Source organism: Nerophis lumbriciformis, linkage group LG14, assembly GCF_033978685.3.
Source record: "Nerophis lumbriciformis linkage group LG14, RoL_Nlum_v2.1, whole genome shotgun sequence".
NCBI lineage: Eukaryota > Metazoa > Chordata > Actinopteri > Syngnathiformes > Syngnathidae > Nerophis > Nerophis lumbriciformis.
The window spans coordinates 43,422,403-43,446,477 of record NC_084561.2 but is presented as its reverse complement, the minus strand read 5'-3'; the positions used below and the strand labels follow the sequence as shown (position 1 = coordinate 43,446,477).

General features: G+C 40.9%; 1 protein-coding gene across 1 annotated transcript in view; it reads left to right on the top strand.

The window, feature by feature from the left end:
* Positions 1-24,075, top strand: part of LOC133616345 (contactin-associated protein-like 4) — a 306,751-nt gene that overhangs the window by 102,252 nt on the left and 180,424 nt on the right. The window contains exon 5 of the mRNA XM_061975492.1: positions 3,277-3,474. Coding sequence (XP_061831476.1) covers positions 3,277-3,474 — 198 coding nt within the window. The remainder of the gene's footprint in view (positions 1-3,276; positions 3,475-24,075) is intronic.

Here is a 24,075-nt window from a genome sequence, read left to right as displayed (position 1 = left end):
TCTTGTCTTGTTTAATAGATGTCATCAGTGTTTGAACCTGACAATTTTTATTATCTTTTTATTTATTTTTGTAATACATTGTAGCACTTTGAGGTTGTTTGCTCAATGGAAAGTGCTTTTTTACAAATAAAATATTATTATTATCCATCCATCCATCCATCTTCTTCAGCTTATCCGAGGTCGGGCCGCGGGGGCAGCAGCCTAAGCAGGGAAGCCCAGACTTCCCTCTCCCCAGCCACTTCGTCCAGCTCTTCCTGTGGGACCCCGAGGCGTTCCCAGGCCAGCCGGGAGACATAGTCTTCCCAACGTGTCCTGGGTCTTCCCCGTGGCCTCCTACCGGTCGGACGTGCCCTAAACACCTCCCTAGGGAGGCGTTCGGGTGGCATCCTGACCAGATGCCCGAACCACCTCATCTGGCTCCTCTCCATGTGGAGGAGCAGCGGCTTTACTTTGAGCTCCCCCCGGATGACAGAGCTTCTCACCCTATCTCTAAGGGAGAGACCCGCCAACCGGCGGAGGAAACTCATTTCGGCCGCTTGTACCCGTGATCTTGTCCTTTTGGTCATAACCCAAAGCTCATGACCATAGGTGAGGATGGGAACGTAGATCGACCGGTAAATTGAGAGCTTTGCCTTCCGGCTCAGCTCCTTCTTCACCACAACGGATCGATACAGCGTCCGCATTACTGAAGACGCCGCACCGATCCGCCTGTCGATCTCACGATCCACTCTTCCCTCACTCGTGAACAAGACTCCGAGGTACTTGAACTCCTCCACTTGGGGCAAGATCTCCTCCCCAACCCGGAGATGGCACTCCACCCTTTTCCGGGCGAGAACCATGGACTCGGACTTGGAGGTGCTGATTCTCATTCCAGTCGCTTCACACTCAGCTGCGAACCGATCCAGTGAGAGCTGAAGATCCTGGCCAGATGAAGCCATCAGGACCACATCATCTGCAAAAAGCAGAGACCTAATCCTGCAGCCACCAAACCAGATCCCCTCAAGGCCTTGACTACGCCTAGAAATTCTGTCCATAAAAGTTATGAACAGAATGGGTGACAAAGGGCAGCCTTGGCGGAGTCCAACCCTCACTGGAAACGTGTCCGACTTACTGCCGGCAATGCGGACCAAGCTCTGGCACTGATCATACAGGGAGCGGACTGCCACAATCAGACAGTCCGATACCCCACACTCTCCGAGCACTCCCCACAGGACTTCCCGAGGGACACGGTCGAATGCCTTCTCCAAGTCCACAAAACACATGTAGACTGGTTGGGAAAACTCCCATGCACCCTCAAGGACCCTGCCGAGAGTATAGAGCTGGTCCACAGTTCCACGACCAGGACAAAAACCACACTGTTCCTCCTGAATCCGAGGTTCGACTATCCGGCGTAGCCTCCTCTCCAGTACACCTGAATAGACCTTACCGGGAAGGCTGAGGAGTGTGATCCCACGATAGTTAGAACACACCCTCCGGTTCCCCTTCTTAAAGAGAGGAACCACCACCCCGGTCTGCCAATCCAGAGGTACCGCCCCCGATGTCCACGCGATGCTGCAGAGTCTTGTCAACCAAGACAGCCCCACCCCAAACACACGTCAAAAGTGGTAAAGGAATGGCTAAATCAGGCTAGAATGAAGGTTTTAGAATGGCCTTCCCAAAGTCCTGACTTAAAGGTGTGGACAATGCTGAAGAAACAAGTCCATGTCAGAAAACCAACAAATTTAGCTGAACTGCACCAATTTTGTCAAGAGGAGTGGTCAAGTGGTCAAGCAGAAGCTTGTGGATGGCTACCAAAAGCGTTCCAACAGGACAATGACCCCAAACACACGTCAAAAGTGGTAAAGGAATGGCTAAATCAGGTTAGAATTAAGGTTTTAGAATGGCCTTGGCAAGTTTCACTGCAATAAGGCGCTTTTGGTAGCCATCCACAAGCTTTTGCTTGAGTTTTTGACCACTCCTCTTGACAAAATTGGTGCAGTTCAGCTAAATGTGTTGGTTTTCTGACATGGACTTGTTTCTTCAGCAGTGTCTACACGTGTAAGTCAGGACTTTGGGAAGGCCATTCTAAAACCTTCATTCTAGCCTGATTTAGCCATTCCTTTACCACTTTTGACGTGTGTTTGGGGTCATTGTCCTGTTGGAACGCTTTTGGTAGCCATCCACAAGCTTCTGCTTGACCACTTGACCACTCCTCTTGACAAAATTGGTGCAGTTCAGCTAAATTTGTTGGTTTTCTGACATGGACTTGTTTCTTCAGCATTGTCCACACCTTTAAGTCAGGACTTTGGGAAGGCCATTCTAAAACCTTCATTCTAGCCTGATTTAGCCATTCCTTTACCACTTTTGACGTGTGTTTGGGGTCATTGTCCTGTTGGAACACCCAACTGCGCCCAAGACCCAACCTCCGGGCTGATGACTTTAGCTTGTCCTGAAGAATTTGGAGGTAATCCTCCTTTTTCATTGTCCCATTTACTCTCTGTAAAGCAGCAGTTCCATTGGCAGCAAAACAGGCCCAGAGCATAATACTACCACCACCATGCTTGACGGTAGATTTGGTGTTCCTGGGATTAAAGGCCTCACCTTTTCTCCTCCAAACATATTGCTGGGTATTGTGGCCAATTTTGGTTCCACCTAACATCACATGGACAAAGATAAGACCTTCTGGAGGAAAGTTCTGTTTGAGTCCTGACATAAACGTGTGGACAATGCTGAAGAAACAAGTCCATGTCAGTAAAAACCAACACATTTAGCTGAACTGCACCAATTTAGTGGTCAAGTGGTCAAGCAGAAGCTTGTGGATGGCTACCAAAAGCGCCTTATTGCAGGTAAACTTGCCAAGGGACATGTAAGCAAATATTAACATTGCTGTATGTATACTTTTGACCCTCACATTTTCATAATAAATTCATAAAAGAAGCAAACTTCATGAATGTTTTTGTGACCAACAAGTATGTGCTCCAATCACTACATCACAAAAAAAATAAGAGTTGTAGAAATGATTGACAGCCATGACATGATGTTCTTTACACGACTGCATATACCGATACATTGCTTTGATACTTATTGGTGCTTGTAGAGACTTGTAGAGCTGAGTTGGTGGCAGCTGTGAAACGTGGTTTAGTCAAAGATTGTCCTTCAGAAGTTAGACATCATTGCTGGAAGAAGCCATGCTAAATAAAGCTCTTAAGAAATCCTTCCGTGATGTTCTTTTCTGTGCTAAAAATATACAAAAATACATAAATGTTGCTCTTTGCTTCGACTCTTTTGTTTCTGCAGCTTCTGATGTTGCAAACTTTGATGGCAGCAGCAGCAGCGTGCTGTACAGGCTGAACGCGAGGCCCAGCCCCATGGCCATTTCTTTGAATCTGAAAACCCTGAAGAATTGTGGGCTGGTGTTCCACGCGGAGGGGAAGGGAGATCACAGCCTCACTCTGGCACTGGAAAATGGCCAGCTGCAGCTCTTTCAACAACAAGGTATTTCCTTCTTTCATTACCTTTATGTCAGGGGTGCTCACACTTTTTCTGCAGGCGAGCTACTTTTCAATTGATCAAGTCGTGGGGATCTACCTCATTCATATATATAATTTATATTTACTTACTTATGAAATATATGTTTTTTTTTAACAAGTTAAAGGTGTTTAATGATAATGCAAGCATGTTTAACACATATAGTTAATATTGTTAACAAGTTAAAGGTGTTTAAAGATAATGCAAGCATGTTTAACAAATATAGTTAATTTTGTTAACAAGTTAAAGGTGGTTAAAGATAAAACAAGCATGTTTAACACATATAGTTAATATTGTTAACAACTTAAAGGTGGTTAAAGATAATACAAGCATGTTTAACACATATAGTTAATATTGTTAATAAGTTAAAGGTGTTTAATGATAATACAAGTATGTTTAACACATATAGTTAATATTGTTAACAACTTAAAGGTGTTTAAAGATAATACAAGCATGTTTAACACATATAGTTAATATTGTTAACAACTTAAAGGTGTTTAAAGATAATACAAGCATGTTTAACACATATAGTTAATATTGTTAATACATTAAAGGTGTTTAATGATAATACAAGTATGTTTAATACATATAGTTAATATTATTAACAAGTTAAAGGTGTTTAAAGATAATACAAGCATGTTTAATACATATAGTTAATATTGTTAATACATTAAAGGTGTTTAATGATAATACAAGAATGTTTAATACATATAGTTAATATTGTTAACAACTTAAAGGTGGTTAAAGATAATACAAGCATGTTTAACACATATAGTTAATATTGTTAACAACTTAAAGGTGTTTAATGATAATACAAGCATGTTTAACACATATAGTTAATATTGTTAACAAGTTAAAGGTGTTTAAAGATAATACAAGCATGTTTAACACATATAGTTAATATTGTTAACAACTTAAAGGTGGTTAAAGATAATACAAGCATGTTTAACACATATAGTTAATATTGTTAACAAGTTAAAGGTGTTTAATGATAATACAAGCATGTTTAACACATATAGTTAATATTGTTAACAACTTAAAGGTGTTTAAAGATAATACAAGCATGTTTAACACATATAGTTAATATTGTTAACAAGTTAAAGGTGTTTAAAGATAATGCAAGCATGTTTAACACATATAGTTAATATTGTTAATAAGTTAAAGGTGTTTAAAGATAATGCAAGCATGTTGAACACATATAGTTAATATTGCTAACAACTTAAAGGTGTTTAATGATAATACAAGCATGTTTAACACATATAGTTAATATTGTTAACAACTTAAAGGTGTTTAATGATAATGCAAGCATGTTTAACACATATAGTTAATATTGTTAATACATTAAAGGTGTTTAATGATAATACAAGTATGTTTAATACATATAGTTAATATTATTAACAAGTTAAAGGTGTTTAAAGATAATGCAGGCATGTTTAACACATATAGTTAATATTGTTAATACATTAAAGTTGTTTAATGATAATACAAGAATGTTTAATACATATAGTTAATGTTGTTAACAAGTTAAAGGTGTTTAAAGATAATACAAGCATGTTTAACACATATAGTTAATATTGTTAACAACTTAAAGGTGTTTAATGATAATACAAGCATGTTTAACACATATAGTTAATATTGTTAATACATTAAAGGTGTTTAATGATAATACAAGTATGTTTAACACATATAGTTAATATTGTTAACAAGTTAAAGGTGTTTAAAGATAATGCAAGCATGTTTAATACATATAGTTAATATTGTTAATACATTAAAGGTGTTTAATGATAATACAAGAATGTTTAATACATATAGTTAATATTGTTAACAAGTTAAAGGTGTTTAAAGATAATACAAGCATGTTTAACACATATAGTTAATATTGTTAACAACTTAAAGGTGTTTAAAGATAATACAAGCATGTTTAACACATATAGTTAATATTGTTAACAACTTAAAGGTGTTTAAAGATAATACAAGCATGTTTAACACATATAGATTCCTTTCTTTCATGAAGACAAGAATATAAGTTGGTGTATTACCTGATTGTGATGACTTGCATTGATTGGAATCAGACAGTGGTGATGATAACGTCCGCATTTTCGAATGGAGGAGAAAAAAAGTCCTCCTTTCTGTCCAATACCACATGAAAGTGGTTGGTTTTTGGCATCTTATTTGTCCAGCTTCCGTACTCCTTTGTATACACTTTACAAGAAATACATTGTCGGCAAACTCCGTAGCTTGCTAGCTTGTGCACGCCAGCTTTCTGAGACTCTTATTTTGTTAGCGCAGGCAGGATGAAGCAGAGCTTTTATTGTGCAACTGTGCAGTCGGTCTTTGGAGTTTTGACGACAGGTACGGCGCCAGAGTCTGTTGAAATAAAGTGTTTCTCGCCTTCCTGTCGGTAATTTTAATGAGCTGGCGGCAGCCAGCGTCATCTCAGAAGACCCTCGGGTGCCGTGAATGTCAATCAAGTGACGAAAGTGACGTCATAGTGAAGATTTATGATCGCTCATTTTTAGGACTATTTTTTTAATGCCTGGCTGGTGATCGACTGACACACCCTCCGCGATCGACCGGTAGCTCGCGATCGACGTAATGAGCACCCCTGCTTTATGTAATGTTATGTAATCATTGCCGTTGGTATATCCGTCTGTTAGTCAGCAACACAACTCAAAATGTTAAGGCTGGATTTTCATGGAACGTTCCGGAAATTCGACACAAAACAAGTCATTACATTTTGTGGCCGATTTTGGATCATTTCAACAACGTTACCTTGCATTTACACATGGTGGCCCCTCCCTAAATGCAAAACTCACGCTCTAGAATTGACTGACAGGTCACTTCTTATGAGTTTTTACCTCAAATGTACAAACCCTGTTTCCATATGAGTTGGGAAATTGTGTTAGATGTAAATATAAACGGAATACAATGATTTGCAAATCCTTTTCAACCCATATTCAATTGAATGCACTACAAAGACAACATATTTGATGTTCAAACTGATACACTTTTTTTTTTTTTTGCAAATAATAATTAACTTAGAATTTCATGGCTGCAACACGTGCCAAAGTAGTTGGGAAAGGGCATGTTCACCACTGTGTTACATGGCCTTTCCTTTTAACAACACTCAGTAAACGTTGTTCAACAGTCCGGGGGTCTCGGTTGTGCTATTTTAGGCTTCATAATGCGCCACACAGTTTCAATGGGAGACAGGTCTGGACTACAGGCAGGCCAGTCTAGTACCCGCACTCTTTTACTATGAAGCCACGTTGATGAAACACTTGTCTTGCTGAAATAAGCAGGGGCGTCCATGGTAACGTTGCTTGGATGACAACATATGTTGCTCCAAAACCTGTATGTACCTTTCAGCATTAATGGTGCCTTCACAGATGTGTAAGTTACCCATGTCTTGGGCACTAATACACCCCCATACCATCACACATGCTGCCTTTCACACTTTGCGCCTATAACAATCCGGATGGTTCTTTCCCTCTTTGGTCCGGAGGATACGACGTCCACAGTTTCCAAAAACAATTTGAAATGTGGACTCGTCAGACCACAGAACACTTTTCCACTTTGTATCAGTCCATCTTAGATGAGCTCAGGCCGAGCGAAGCCTACGCCGTTTCTGGGTGTTGTCGATAAACGGTTTTCGCCTCGCATAGGAGAGTTTTAACTTGCACTTACAGATGTAGCGACCAACTGTAGTTACTGACAGTGGGTTTCTGAAGTGTTTTTGAGCTCATGTGGTGATATCCTTTACACACTGATGTCGCTTGTTGATGCAGTACAGCCTGAGGGATGGAAGGTCACGGGCTTAGCTGCTTACGTGCAGTGATTTCTCCAGATTCTCTGAACCCTTTGATGATATTACGGAGCGTAGATGGTGAAATCCCTACATTTCTTGCAATAGCTGTTTGAGAAAGGTTTTTCTTAAACTGTTCAACAATTTGCTCACGCATTTGTTGACAAAAAAGTGACTCTCGCCCCATCCTTGTTTGTGAATGACTGAGCATTTCATGGAAGCTACTTTTATACCCAATCATGGCACCCACCTGTTCCCAATTAGCCTGCACACCTGTGGGATGTTCCAAATAAGTGTTTGATGAGCATTCCTCAACTTTATCAGTATTTATTGCCACCTTTCCCAACTTCTTTGTCACGTGTTGCTGCCATCAAATTCTAAAATTAATGATTATTTGCAAAAACAAAATGTTTATCAGTTTGAACATCAAATATGGAAACGGGGTTTGTACAGTCGTGGTCAAAAGTTCACATACGCTTGTGAAAGACAAAATTTCATGGCTGTCTTGACTTTCCAATCATTTCTACAACTCTTAGTTTTTTGTGATAGAGTGATTGGAGCACATGCCGTATTTTCCGCACCATAAGCCGCCCTGGGTTATAAGCCGCGCCTTCAATGAACGGCATATTTCAAAACTTTGTCCACCTATAAGCCGCCCCGTGTTATAAGCCGCATCTAACTGCGCTAAAGGAATGTCAAAAAAACAGTCAGATAGGTCAGTCAAACTTTAATAATATATTAAAAAACCAGCGTGATGTGGGCGCGCATGGAGTCGTATATCAACATGGACGGAGCTGCGTGAAAAAAGCCACCCGGCCTCTTCGCGTAAACTTCCCTTAACCACTCGCTCATCTTTTCTTCATCCATCCATCCTTTCGAGTTAGCTTTTATGATGACGCCGGCTGGAAAGGTCTCTTTTGGCAAGGTCTTCCTTTTGAATATCACCATGGGTGGAAGTTTCTGGCCATTAGCATGGCAAGCTAGAACCACAGTGAAGGATGACTTCTCATTCCCTGTGGTGCGAATATTCACCGTACGTGCTCCCGTTGTATCCACAGTGCGGTTCACAGGAATATCAAAAGTCAGTGGAACCTCGTCCATGTTGATAATGTTCTCTGGCCGGATCTTTTTTTCAGCTATCTTGTTTTTACAATATGCACGGAAAGTAGCCAGCTTTTCTTGAAAGTCTTTAGGCAGTTGCTGTGAAATAGTAGTCCGTGTGCGGATGGAGAGATTGCGTCTTTTCATGAACCGGAAACCTGTCGCTTAGTAGGAGCCATTTTGTGGTCTTTACAGATGTAAACACACAAAGGAAATGAAACGTAATATCCGCGCGCTTCTTCTTCTTCTACGCGGGCGGGTGGTTGCTTACAGTAGAAGAAGAAGCGCTTCCTGTTCTATGGGGGCGGGTGCTTACCTTGGCGGTTGCTTGCGTAGAAGAAGAAGCACTTCCTCTTCTACGGGGAAAAAAGATGGCGGCTGTTTACCGTAGTTGCGAGACCGAAACTTTATGAAAATGAATCTTAATATTAATCCATATATAAAGCGCACCGGGTTATAAGCCGCACTGTCAGCTTTTGAGTAAATTTGTGGTTTTTAGGTGCGGCTAATAGTGCGGAAAATACGGTACTTGTGATGTAACAAAAATGGAGCTGATTGGCCACAATACCCAGCAATATGTTTGGAGGAGAAAATGTGAGGCCTTTAATCCCAGGAACACCATGCCTACCGTCAAGCATGGTGGTGGTTTTATTATGCTCTGGGCCTGTTTTGCTGCCAATGGAACTGCTGCTTTACAGAGAGTAAATGGGACAATGAAAAAGGAGGATTACCTCCAAATTCTTCAGGACAAGCTAAAATCATCAGCCCGGAGGTTGGGTCTTGGGTGTTATGGTTGGGAGGGGAGGTGACGGCAACAGAAACCAGGGAGAAATGTAGCTAGCTCTATAGATTTATTATATATATTCACCATATATATATATAATAATCAAACAATAGAATATAAACAAAGGAAATGGAGTGTGAACTAGATCCAAAAGTGTATGTGGTGTGTGGCTATGTTTGTGATTAGCTGAGGTGTGTCACAAATCATATCGTCTATAATTAACAAAGCCTGACCAACTTTTCGCACACAAGCGAATGAAGTGCATACTTACTCAGTAGCCATACATGTCACACTTAAGGGTGACAGAATGAACAATGCCAACACTGTCATAAACCTGTGCCATGTAGTGAAACCACATTAAAAACAACGACAAAATACATTTTGGAAGAATATTTGCATCGCAACACAACATAAACACTTCAGGACAAATGCCCTGCAGCACCAACTCTTCCGGGACACTACAATATAAACAAACGCCATTGGTGGATCTACACCTAACATCCACTGTAATGATACCACGTACACTAGCGTATCAAGTGATAATTACATCGATATTTTTTAACATCACAAAATCATACTTTTGTTTAAAAAAAAAATGTATATTATATTTATAAAGTCAGTAAATATGTCTCTGGACACATGAGGACTTTGAATATGACCAATGTATGATCCTGTAACTACTTGGTATCGGATTGATACCCAAATGTGTGGTATCATCCAAAACTAATGTAAAGTATCAAAGAAGAGACGAATAAGTGATTATTACATTTTTAAAAGAAGTTAAAACAGAAAATAAGCAGATATTAACAGTAAATGAACAAGTAGATTAATAATTCATTTTCTACCACTTGTCCTTAATAATGTGTACAAAATAATAGGTAGAAAAATGACACAATATGTTAGGAGTCTAATGAGGAGTCTTTGTGTCAGGTTCAAACACTGATGACATCTATTAAACAAGACAAGAGGCAAATAATTAAACAGAGACATAATTCAATTTGGACTCAATATCGAGGAGTCGTCTGTACACCGTACCCTTGCACAGTATCTCAGCACGCGCTGCCAAAAGATTGCACACCTCCTTTTATTTTGGAGCCTCCTCGACCACATGGCCACCGCTGTTTCCAAAGGACGAGGGTCGCGAAAAGTTCACAGAAAAGGTCGTAAACAATTCACAGAAAAGAATTCGTAAAATAGTTCCAAAAGAGGTCCATGAAATATTTCAAAAAGACGTCTGTAAACCAGTTCAAAAAAGGAGGTTCAAAAAGAGGTCGTCTGGAAATTGGGCAGATCCTGTCTTCTCTCCGCTTTGAAGTCCTTGGGTTAGAACGACATCTTTCTGTTGATTACACAGGAACACCTTCATCTTGCTTACACAGTGGAGTTTTACGAGCCTTTACTCTTGGTAGCTTTCAAAGACAGCTTTTGTCTTCTCACCAGACCCTCAATGTAACACAACGTTTTTGTGATCATTTAGAAACAATTATTCTAACACGTTGTGTGTTTACTTACTACTAAAAGACAAGTTGTCTTGTATGTTCACTATTTTATCATACTTGCCAACCCTCCCGAATTTTCCGGGAGACTCCCGAAATTCAGCGCCTCTCCCGAAAACCTCCCGGGACAAATATTCTCCCGAAAATCTCCCGATTTTCAGCCGGAGCTGGAAGCCACGCCCCCTCCAGCTCCATGCGGACCTGAGTGAGGGCAGCCTTTTTTCAGGGTGACAAGAACTAAATCATCCAGACTAGAGATAAATTGTATTATTATGTTTATTTTACCTAAAAATAAATATATTTATTAATTAAAAAATAAAAAAAATAAATACATTTTTACTATATTTTGCTAAAAACATCAAAAATAATCGTATTTTTATTTGTATTTTTTCGTGACTTCTTATTACATCCAGCCATAGAATTATACATTAAAATAAACATATTTGAAATAATTGATTTTAAATTATCATAATAATTCATTTAAAATGACCATATTTAATTATTCAAATAATTGCTTTTTTATCAACAACTTTGGCATTTTATTCATTACATTTTGAAACTCACAGAAGCCAAGTTATGTTATATTCCTTAATATTTATTTATGCAAGTTTGAAGTATCAATTATCTAAACACAGTTTTGTTTGCATATTGTCAGGATGTAGATATCTATCTATCTATATATATATGTATATATATATATGTATATATATACAGGTAAAAGCCAGTAAATTAGAATATTTTGAAAAACTTGATTTATTTCAGTAATTGCATTCAAAAGGTGTAACTTGTACATTATATTTATTCATTGCACACAGACTGATGCATTCAAATGTTTATTTCATTTCATTTTGATGATTTGAAGTGGCAACAAATGAAAATCCAAAATTCCGTGTGTCACAAAATTAGAATATTGTGTAAGGGTTAAATTTTGAAGACACCTGGTGCCACAAACTAATCAGCTGATTAACTCAAAACACCTGCAAAGGGCTTTAAATGGTCTCTCAGTCCAGTTCTGAAGCCTACACAAACATGGGGAAGACTTCAGATTTGACAGCTGTCCAAAAGGCAACCATCGACACATTGCACAAGGAGGGAAAGACACAAAAGGTTATTGCTGAAGAGGCTGGCTGTTCTCAGAGCTCTGTGTCCAAACACATTAATGGAGAGGCAAAGGGAAGGAAAAACTGTGGTCAAAAAAAGTGTACAAGCGATAGGGATCACCGCGCCCTGGTCAAGATTGTGAAAAAAAACCCATTCAAAAATGTGGGGGAGATTCAGAAGGAGTGGACAGCTGCTGGAGTCAGTGCTTCAAGATCCACCACCAAGAGACGCTTGAAAGACATGGGTTTCAACTGCCGCATACCTCGTGTCAAGCCACTGTTGACCAAGAAACAGCGCGAAAAGCGTCTCACCTGGGCTAAGGAAAAAAAGAGCTGGACTGCTGCTGAGTGGTCCAAAGTCATGTTTTCTGACGAAAGCAAATTTTGCATTTCCTTTGGAAATCGAGGTCCCAGAGTCTGGAGGAAGACAGGAGAGGCACAGGATCCACGTTGCCTGAAGTCTAGTGTAAAGTTTCCACCATCAGTGATGGTTTGGGGTGCCATGTCATCTGCTGGTGTCGGTCCACTCTGTTTCCTGAGATCCAGGGTCAACGCAGCCGTCTACCAGCAAGTTTTAGAGCACTTCATGCTTCCTGCTGCTGACCTGCTCTATGGAGATGGAGATTTCAAGTTCCAACAGGACTTGGCGCCTGCACACAGCGCAAAATCTACCCGTGCCTGCTTTACGGACCATGGTATTTCTGTTCTAAATTGGCCCGCCAACTCCCCTGACCTTAGCCCCATAGAAAATCTGTGGGGTATTGTGAAAAGGAAGATGCAGAATGCCAGACCCAAAAACGCAGAAGAGTTGAAGGCCACTATCAGAGCAACCTGGGCTCTCATAACACCTGAGCAGTGCCAGAAACTCATCGACTCCATGCCACGCCGCATTAACGCAGTAATTGAGGCAAAAGGAGCTCCAACCAAGTATTGAGTATTGTACATGCTCATATTTTTCATTTTCATACTTTTCAGTTGGCCAACATTTCTAAAAATCCCTTTTTTGTATTAGCCTTAAGTAATATTCTAATTTTGTGACACACGGAATTTTGGATTTTCATTTGTTGCCACTTCAAATCATCAAAATGAAATGAAATAAACATTTGAATGCATCAGTCTGTGTGCAATGAATAAATATAATGTACAAGTTACACCTTTTGAATGCAATTACTGAAATAAATCAAGTTTTTCAAAATATTCTAATTTACTGGCTTTTACCTGTATATATATATGAAATACTTGACTTGGTGAATTCTAGCTGTCAATATACTTCTCCCCTCTTAACCACGCCCCCAACCACGCCCCCACCCCCCACCTCCCGAAATCGGAGGTCTCAAGGTTGGCAAGTATGATTTTATTTAAGTGCAAAATTGCAATAATAAAATATATTTAATGTACCCTAAGACTTTTTTGATAAAATAAAGCCAATAATGACATTTTTTATGGTCTCCTTTATTTCGAAAAGTACCAAAATGCTTTTGGTACCGGTACCAAAATATTGGTATGGGAACAACACTAATACACACACACACACACCGAGCACCCACTGGCAGACATGTACATTGGCGCCTATGATCTGGATCACCGTCTGGATTCAGGACTTTCTTTTTTTACTATTGGGAGGTAGGGCCTGGCAGGGGGTCTCTGCTCTCTGAGTGCTGTTCTACTCGATGTAATTCCTGGAAGTGCTTCTTTGTATGCTTTGTAGCATATGTCTGATTTCCGACACGCGTTTCTGAAAAGCCATCATTAAAGCTATTTGCCCTGAGTAGACGTCAGTCATATCCCGATTCTGATTAGCTCTATAGACACGCTACATTGTGCAAATATTGCATCATGTTGTCCCTCAGCTCTTACAGTGACACCTCCCATTTTGCTTTGCATTCCCCTCACTCCTTGACATTGGCCCCCCCTCTCTTTTAATGTATGATGGATGCTGCAACATGTAAGAATATATTCTGTGGTGCAAGTTTCATGGTGTCCTCCAATACAGAGGAGCCGAGACCCTGAAGTGGACGTATGTACGTGTGTGTGTGTGTGTGTGTGTGTGTTTTTGTATTTCTAACCTTCTTGAGACATCAACAAGGAAAAGTACCGTCCATATGAGGACCGGTGAACAAGTTAGGACATAAATCATGGTCCCAATACGAAAAAAACCATTGCATCTAATAGAGAGCCAAATACTAGAGTCCGTGAACATTGCTCCAAAGTCAGGATTTTTTGTTGATTTAATGTGCATACAAAAGTAAACACTGACAGGTGCAAAGGCAGCAATATATGATAAAACAAGACTAAAGAAGGACTTCCCTATTCATCCCCGAAAAAACCCGCCACGTGAACGTTTGATTTTACGACTTCCGGTGCTGACGTAAGACAACCCGCGTCCTATATGTGACCGTAGGATGAACAAATTCACTACGCTACTAAGACTATAGTGGACATTAACAGTTAGCTTCTACAGCTGAGTTGCTCAAAGTGCGGCACAGGGGCCATCTGTGGTCCCTGACTCCTTTGTCATCGGCCTTAAGCGCATTACAAATAACTAAATATAGAGATCTCATTTGCACCCCTGGTGGTCAAATCTATCAAAATGAGGGTGGTCCCAAAAAGGAGGGATTTTTTAAATTGACTGTGTGTCGCTTTTAAAATTGCTCCCCCTCTGGTCAACATATGAAATAACAAGTGTGTGTAAAAATTTGAAGTGCTCCCCCTCTGGCCAACATATGTAATAACAAGTGTGTGTAAGAAATAGAAAAATGTATTTAAAAAAATAAATCACAAATATGTATATAGAGACGTACTGTAATAACTTGAAGTAAATAATGAAGATTAAAACCGAAAAATGAATAAATTAAAAAGTTAACTGAAAGCTTACCTTTTTTATTTTTACATAGTATGTATATAATATTAATGTTGTAAATATACATCTTTATATATCTAAAAAGGGTGGTCCTAAAGAGGGAGGCATTTTTCTCTGGTCTCAAGAAGGTAAGAAATACACAAATGTGTGTGTGTGTGTGTGTGTGTGTGTGTGTGTGTGTGTGTGTGTGTGTGTGTGTGTGTGTGTGTGTGGTGAGCATCTAGTGCTAGATATTTTTTTCATCCTCTAGCTATAGTGGAAAGGGGGGCCCTCACAACCTACTTACCAAAAATGGGTCCACACAAAGTAGGCAAGACATGTATGTGTGTGTGTGTGTGCATATTTGTATGTGTGTGTGTGTGTGTGGTGAGCATCTAGTGCTAGATTGATATTTTTCATCCTTCTAGCTATAGTGGAAAGGGGGGCCCTCACAACCTACTTACCAAACATGGGTCCACACAAAGTAGGCAATACATGTATATGTGTGTGTGTGTGTGTGTGTGTGTGTGTGTGTGTGTGTGTGTGTGTGTGTGTGTGTGTGTGTGTGTGTGTGTGTGTGTTGTGTGTGTGTGTGTGGTGAGCATTTAGTGCTAGATATATTTTTTTCATCCTTCTAGCTATAGTGGAAAGGGGGGCCCTCACAACCTACTTACCAAACATGGGTCCACACAAAGTAGGCAATACATGTGTGTGTTTGTGTGTGTGTGTGTGTGTGTGTGGTGAGCATCTAGTGCTAGATTGATATTTTTCATCCTTCTAGCTATAGTGGAAAGGGGGGCCCTCACAACCTACTTACCAAACATGGGTCCACACAAAGTAGGCAATACATGTGTGTGTGTGTGTGTGTGTGTGGTGAGCATCTAGCGCTAGATATATTTTTTTCATCCTTCTAGCTATAGTGGAAAGGGGGGCTCTCACAACCTACTTACCAAAAATGGGTCCACACAAAGTCGGCAAGACATGTTTGTGTGTGTGTTTGTGCGTGTGCATGTTTGTATGTGTGTGTGTGTGGTGAGCATCTAGTGCTAGATATATATTTTTCATCCTTCTAGCTATAGTGGAAAGGGGGGCTCTCACAACCTACTTACCAAACATGGGTCCACACAAAGTAGGCAATACATGTGTGTGTGTGTGTGTGTGTGTGTGTGTGTATGTGTGTGTGTGTGTGTGTGGTGAGCATCTAGTGCTAAATATATATTTTTCATCCTTCTAGCTATAGTGGAAAGGGGGGCACTCACAACCTACTTACCAACCGTGGGTCCACACAAAGTAGGCAATACATGTATATGTGTGTGTGTGTGTGTGTGTGTGTGTGTGTGTGTGTGTGTGTGTGTGTGTGTGTGTGGTGAGCATCTAGTGCTAAATATATTTTTTTCATCCTTCTAGCTATAGTGGAAAGGGGGGCACTCACAACCTACTTACCAACCGTGGGTCCACACAAAGTAGGCAATACATGTATATGTGTGTGTGTGTGTGTGTGTGTGTGTGTGTGTGTGTGTGTGTGTGTGTGTGTGTGTGTGTGTGGTGAGCATCTAGTGCTAAATATATTTTTTTCATCCTTCTAGCTATAGTGGAAAGGGGGGCACTCACAACCTACTTACCAAACGTGGGTCCACACAAAGTAGGCAATACATGTGTGTGTGTGTGTGTGTGTGTGTGTGTGTGTGTATGTTCTTGTATTTTTACCCTTCTTGAGACGTCAACAAGGAAATATACCTTCCATATGAGGAGGTGTGAACAAGTGATGACATAAATCATGGTCCCAATACGGAAAACTATTGCATCTAATAGAGAATGTCTTATTTGCACCACCTAGTGGTGACATCTATCAAAACTAGGGTGGTCCCAAAAAGGAGGGATTTTTCAAATTGACTGTGTGTCGCTTTTAAAAGTGCTCCCCCTCTGGTCAACATATGAAATAACAAGTGTGTGTATAAATTTGAAGTGCTCCCCCTCTGGCCAACAAATGTAATAACAAGTGTGTGTGTGTGTGAGGAATAGAAAAATGTATTTAAAAAAATAAATCATAAATATGTATATAGAGACGTACTGTAATAACTCGAAGTAAATAATGAAGATTAAAAACGAAAAATGAAAAAATTATAAAGTTAACTAAAAGCTTACCTTTTTTATTTTTGCATAGTATGTATATAATATTAATGTTGTAAATATACATCTTTATATATCTAAAAAGGGTGGTCCTAAAGAGGGAGGCATTTTTCTCTGGTCTCAAGAAGGTAAGAAATACACAAATGTGCGTGTGTGTGTGTGTGTGTGTGTGTGTTTGTGTGTTCTTGTATTTCTACCCTTCTTGAGACATCAACAAGGAAAAGTACCGTCCATATAAGGACCGGTGAACAAGTTAGGACATAAATCATGGTCCCAATACGAAAAAAAACATTGCATCTAATAGAGAGCCAAATACTAGAGTCCGTGAACATTGCTCCAAAGTCAGGATTTTTGTTGATTTACTGTGCATACAAAAGTAAACATTGACAGGTGCAAAGGCAGCAATATATGACAAAACAAGACTAAAGAAGGACTTCCCTATTCATCCCCGAAAAAACCCGCCAGGTGAACGTTTGATTTTACGACTTCTGGTGCTGACGTAAGACAACCCGTGTTTTATTTTGACATAGTATGTATATAATATTAATGTTGTAAATATGCATCTTTATATATCTAAAAAGGGTGGTCCTAAAGAGGGAGACATTTTTCTCTGGTCTTAAGAAGGTAAGAAATACACACATATGTGTGTGTGTGTGTGTGTGTGTGTGTGTGTGTGTGTGTGTGGTGAGCATCTAGCGCTAGATATATTTTTTTCATCCTTCTAGCTATAGTGGAAAGGGGGGCTCTCACAACCTACTTACCAAAAATGGGTCCACACAAAGTTGGCAAGACATGTTTGTGTGTGTGTTAGTGCGTGTGCATGTTTGTATGTGTGTGTGTGTGGTGAGCATCTAGTGCTAGATATATATTTTTCATCCTTCTAGCTATAGTGGAAAGGGGGGCCCTCACAACCTACTTACCAAACATGGGTCCACACAAAGTAGGCAATACATGTGTGTTTGTGTGTGTGTGTGTGTGTGTGTGTGTGTGTGTGTGTGTGTGTGTGTGTGTGTGTGTGTGTGTGTGTGTGTGGTGAGCATCTAGTGCTAGATATAATTTTTTCATCCTTCTAGCTATAGTGGAAAGGGGGGCACTCACAACCTACTTACAAAACGTGGGTCCACACAAAGTAGGCAAGACATGTATGTCTGTGTGTGTGTGTGTGTGTGTGTGTGTGTGTGTGTGTGTGTGTGTGTGTGTGTGTGTGTGTGTGTGGTGAGCATCTAGTGCTAAATATATTTTTTTCATCCTTCTAGCTATAGTGGAAAGGGGGGCACTCACAACCTACTTACCAAACGTGGGTCCACACAAAGTAGGCAATACATGTGTGTGTGTGTGTGTGTGTGTGTGTGTGTATGTTCTTGTATTTTTACCCTTCTTGAGACGTCAACAAGGAAATATACCTTCCATATGAGGAGGTGTGAACAAGTGATGACATAAATCATGGTCCCAATACGGAAAACTATTGCATCTAATAGAGAATGTCTTATTTGCACCACCTAGTGGTGACATCTATCAAAACTAGGGTGGTCCCAAAAAGGAGGGATTTTTCTAATTGACTGTGTGTCGCTTTTAAAAGTGCTCCCCCTCTGGTCAACATATGAAATAACAAGTGTGTGTAAAAATTTGAAGTGCTCCCCCTCTGGCCAACATATGTGTGTGTAAGAAATAGAAAAATTTATTTAAAAAAATAAATCATAAATATGTATATAGAGACGTACTGTAATAACTTGAAGTAAATAATGAAGATTAAAAACGAAAAATGAATAAATTAAAAAGTTAACTAAAAGCTTACCTTTGTTTATATTTGCATAGTATGTATATAATATTAATGTTGTAAATATACATCTTTATATATCTAAAAAGGGTGGTCCTAAAGAGGGAGGCATTTTTCTCTGGTCTCAAGAAGGTAAGAAATACACAAATGTGTGTGTGTGTGTGTGTGTGTGTGTGTGTGTGTGTGTGTGTGTGTGTGTGTGTGTGGTGAGCATCTAGCGCTAGATATATTTTTTTCATCCTTCTAGCTATAGTGGAAAGGGGGGCTCTCACAACCTACTTACCAAAAATGGGTCCACACAAAGTCGGCAAGACATGTTTGTGTGTGTGTTTGTGCGTGTGCATGTTTGTATGTGTGTGTGTGTGGTGAGCATCTAGTGCTAGATATATATTTTTCATCCTTCTAGCTATAGTGGAAAGGGGGGCCCTCACAACCTACTTACCAAACATGGGTCCACACAAAGTAGGCAATACATGTGTGTGTGTGTGTGTGTGTGTGTGTGTGTGTGTGTGTGTATGTGTGTGTGTGTGTGTGTGTGTGGTGAGCATCTAGTGCTAGATATATTTTTTTCATCCTTCTAGCTATAGTGGAAAGGGGGGCACTCACAACCTACTTACCAATCGTTGGTCCACACAAAGTAGGCAATACATGTATATGTGTGTGTGTGTGTGTGTGTGTGTGTGTGTGGTGAGCATCTAGTGCTAGATTGATATTTTTCATCCTTCTAGCTATAGTGGAAAGGGGGGCCCTCACAACCTACTTACCAAACATGGGTCCACACAAAGTAGGCAGTACATGTGTGTGTGTGTGTGTGTGTGTGTGTGTGTGTGTGTGTGTGTGTGTGTGTGTGTGTGTGTGTGTGTGTGTGTGTGGTGAGCATCTAGTGCTAGATATATTTTTTTCCATCCTTCTAGCTATAGTGGAAAGGGTGGCACTCACAACCTACTTACCAAACGTGGGTCCACACAAAGTAGGCAAGACATGTATGTGTGTGTGTGTGTGTGTGTGTGTGTGCGTGTGTGTGCGTGTGTGTGTGTGTGTGTGTTCTTGTATTTCTACCCTTCTTGAGACGTCAACAAGGAAATATACCTTCCATATGAGGAGGTGTGAACAAATGATGACGTAAATCATGGTCCAAATACGGAAAAACCATTGCATCTAATAGAGAATGTCTCATTTGCACCCCCTGGTGGTGACTTCTATCAAAATGAGGGTGGTCCCAAAAAGGAGAGATTTTTCAAATTGACTGTGTCGCTTTTAAAAGTGCTCCCCCTGTGGTCAACATATGAAATAACAAGTGTGTGTAAACATTTGAAGTGCTCCCCCTCTGGCCAACATATGTAATAACAAGTGTGTGTGAGAAATAGAAAAATTTATTTAAAAAAATAAATCACAAATATGTATATAGAGACGTACTGTAATAACTTGAAGTAAATAATGAAGATTAAAAACGAAAAATGAATAAATTAAAAAGTTAACTAAAAGCTTACCTTTTTTATTTTTACATAGTATGTATATAATATTAATGTTGTAAATATACAGCTTTATATATCTAAAAAGGGTGGTCCTAAAGAGGGAGGCATTTTTCTCTGGTCTCAAGAAGGTACGAAATACACAAATGTGTGTGTGTGTGTGTGTGTGTGTGTGTGTGTGTGTGTGTGTGTGTGTGTGTGTGTGTGGTGAGCATCTAGTGCTAGATATATTTTTTTCATCCTTCTAGCTATAGTGGAAAGGGGGGCCCTCACAACCTACTTACCAAAAATGGGTCCACACAAAGTAGGCAATACATGTGTGTGTGTGTGTGTGTGTGTGTGTGTGTGTGTGTGTGTGTGGTGCTCCCCCATTTACTCTCTGTAAAGCACCAGTTCCATCGGCAGCAAAACAGGCCCAGAGCATAATACTACCACCACCATGCTTGACGGTAGGTATAATGTTCCTGAGATTTCTCCTCCAAACATATTGCTGGGTATTGTGGCCAAACAGCTCCAATTTTGTTTCATCTGACCACAGAATTTTCCTCCAGAAGGTCTTATCTTTATCCATGTGATTATGGGTTTAAACCCATAATAAATTCATAAAAGAAGCAAACTTCATGAATGTTTTTTGTGACCAACAAGTATGTGCTCCAATCACTACATCACAAAAAAACAAGAGTTGTAGAAATGATTGGAAACTCAATACAGCCATGACATGATGTTCTTTATAAGGGTTGGTAACCTTTTGATCGCGACTGTACCTCTGCAGTTTAGAGATACGTGGATAGGCAATTATTTCATCCGCAACCGCATCAGAAAGTCGTCAACCATCCGCCATCCACCCGATGTAACATTTGATCAGAACCGCACCCGCCCGCACCCGCCCGCACCCGCCCGTTGTTATATATCTAATATAGACGATGCAAGGCATTAGTGAGGTTATAAAGCTTTTGCCTGTTAAAGAAAGGAGACTGATCCAATGCAGCACAGACATTCGCGTGCCACGCTGTCACGACCCAGACGCACACCAGTGCGCAATCATATGGGAGCCGCGCTGAGCGCACCTCCAAGCGCGTCTTGCTGCCGGCGACGGCCGGGTATGGGCCCGACGCTCCAGCGCCATCCATTTTCAGGGCTAGTTGATTCGGCAGGTGGGTTGTTACACACTCCTTAGCGGGTTCCGACTTCCATGGCCACCGTCCTGCTGTCTATATCAACCAGGGTGAGCCCCACCCCTTTCGTGAGCGCACTGCGCGCGGAGTGACCCCTGTTACGCGCCCCCGGCAACAGGGGTGGCGGGCAGGTAAGCTGCGCGGGCGGAGCGCGCGGAGTGACCCCTGTTACGAGCCCCCGGCCATGGGGGTGGCGGGCAGGTAAGCTGCTTACCTGCTGCGCGTGACGCCGGCCGCGGCGAAGGCGGACGAGGCGGGGTGTCGGTGCGGTGGGCGCGGTGGTGACCCTGGACGTGCGTCGGGCCCTTCTCGCGGATCGCCTCAGCTACGGCTCCCGGTGGGGCCCTCTCGGGGGAAGGGGCCTCGGTCCCGGACCCCGGCGAGGCGTCCCTTCTCCGCTCCGTAAAAGTGTCCATCTCTTTTTTTTTTCTTCTTCTGTTGTGGCATATGCTGCAGGTGCCTGCTCGTTTTTCGTATGTGGGTAACAACATTTAACTATGTATATATATTTCCGAATTGGTTTAACTGCCACCCGCCTGAATCTATTTAAAATCTAATTTTTTTTTATTTCAACCGCCAGACCCGACCCGCGGATAAAATCTAATTTTTTAAAATTTCATCCGCCCGATCCGCGGATAATCCGCGGACTCCGCGGTTGTGCCCGCAAACCGCGCATCTCTACTGCAGTTACAGCGCCAGTTTACCTTTACTGTTCCTGGACGGCTCTTTCAGGGAGCGGGGAGCTCGTACGAATAGCGCCACTCTGAACGCTAGACATTTATTCCTCGGGAGGATTGACTTTCAGTGGTGTGTCTTTCAAGCTGCTTCTCCGTCGCCAACACCATCAGGAGCTTAGCAATATTCTCGTGGATGGATATCTGCTGTTTAGATATAGTCCACTGGTGCGGAAGGTGCTTCCAGAGGTGGTGACGGCACGGACGCTCCGTGGGTCGTCTGCAGAGTCAATTTTCTGCTTTTCAAAACTGATGTTTTGGAGCAGAACTCCCAGGATAAGTGGTGGGCAGGGTCGTAACTCTTCTCCTTTACAACATACTCGTAATTTAGATCATGCTCAAAACTCAAGACGTAAAAAGTTGAGAGACTGCTCGTATCTTAATCGTAAATTGAGGAACCATTGTTTGCCAAACACTGACAATAACTCTCACTATTCAGTAGTGCTAAAACTCCTTCTGCCAATGGACAAAAGATAAAGAAATCAATGGAGACTTTTTCTAACTGGAGATAGTTTGAATTCCCCGGTGGCTTTAGCTACTATCACATCTAAGATCTATTCTGCTTTCAGTCTGACGGACTGACTTTGAGTGATACCTACCGACATTGTTTCTCTGCTCCGCTACCTTTGGCTGCAATAAATATCACATTTATTTGCAAATGTAGAGAGACTAGACTAAGCTATGGCAATGCAGTGATGTAGACAGGGGTTAAAAAAGCCACATAATCAATCAATCTATGTTTACTTATATAGCCCTAAATCAGGAGTGTCTCAAAGGGCTGCACAAGCCACAACGACATCCTCGGCTCAGATCCCACATCAGGGCAAGGAAAAACTCAACTTAATGGGATGACAATGACAAACCTTGTAGGGGACCGCAGATGTGACGGTGCAATGGACGTCGAGTGGATCTAACATAGTATTGTGAGAGTCCAGTCCATAGTGGATCTAACATAATAGTGAGAGTCCAGTCCATAGTGGATCTAGTTAATAGTGTGAGAGTCCAGTCCATAGTGGATGTAACATAATAGTGTGAGTCCAGTCCATAGTGGATCTAACATAATAGTGTGAGAGTCCAGTCCATAGTGGATCTAACATAATAGTGTGAGAGTCCAATCCATAGTGGATCTAACATAATAGTGTGAGAGTCCAGTCCATAGTGGATCTAACATAATATTGTGAGAGTCCAGTCCATAGTGGATCTAACATAATAGTGTGAGAGTCCAGCCCATAGTGGATCTAACATAATATTGTGAGAGTCCAGTCCATAGTGGATCTAACATAATATTGTGAGAGTCCAGTCCATAGTGGATCTAACATAATAGTGTGAGAGTCCATTCCATAGTGGATCTAACATAATAGTGTGAGAGTCCAGTCCATAGTGGATCTAACATAATAGTGTGAGAGTCCAGTCCATAGTGGAGCTAACATAATAGTGTGAGAGTCCAGTCCATAGTGGATCTAACATAATAGTGTGAGAGTCCAGTCCATAGTGGATCTAGTTAATAGTGTGAGAGTCCAGTCCATAGTGGATCTAACATAATAGTGTGAGAGTCCAGTCTATAGTGGCTCTAACATAATATTGTGAGAGTCCAGTCAATAGTGGATCTATCATAATAGTGTGAGAGTCCAGTCCATAGTGGATCTAACATAATAGTGTGAGAGTCCAGTCCATAGTGGATCTAACATAATAGTGAGAGTCCAGTCCATAGTGGATCTAACATAATAGTGCGAGAGTCCAGTCCATAGTGGAGCTAACATAATAGTGAGAGTCCAGTCCATAGTGGATCTAACATAATAGTGTGAGAGTCCAGTCCATAGTGGATCTAACATCATAGTGTGAGAGTCCAGTCCATAGTGGATCTAACATAATAGTGAGAGTCCAGTCCATAGTGGATCTAACATAATAGTGAGAGAGTCCAGTCCATAGTGGATCTAACATAATAGTGAGAGTCCAGTCAATAGTGGATCTAACATAATAGTGAGAGTCCAGTCCATAGTGGATCTAACATAATAGTGAGAGAGTCCAGTCCATAGTGGATCTAACATAATAGTGAGAGTCCAGTCAATAGTGGATCTAACATAATAGTGTGAGAGTCCAGTCCATAGTGGATCTAACATAATATTGTGAGAGTCCAGTCCATAGTGGATCTAAC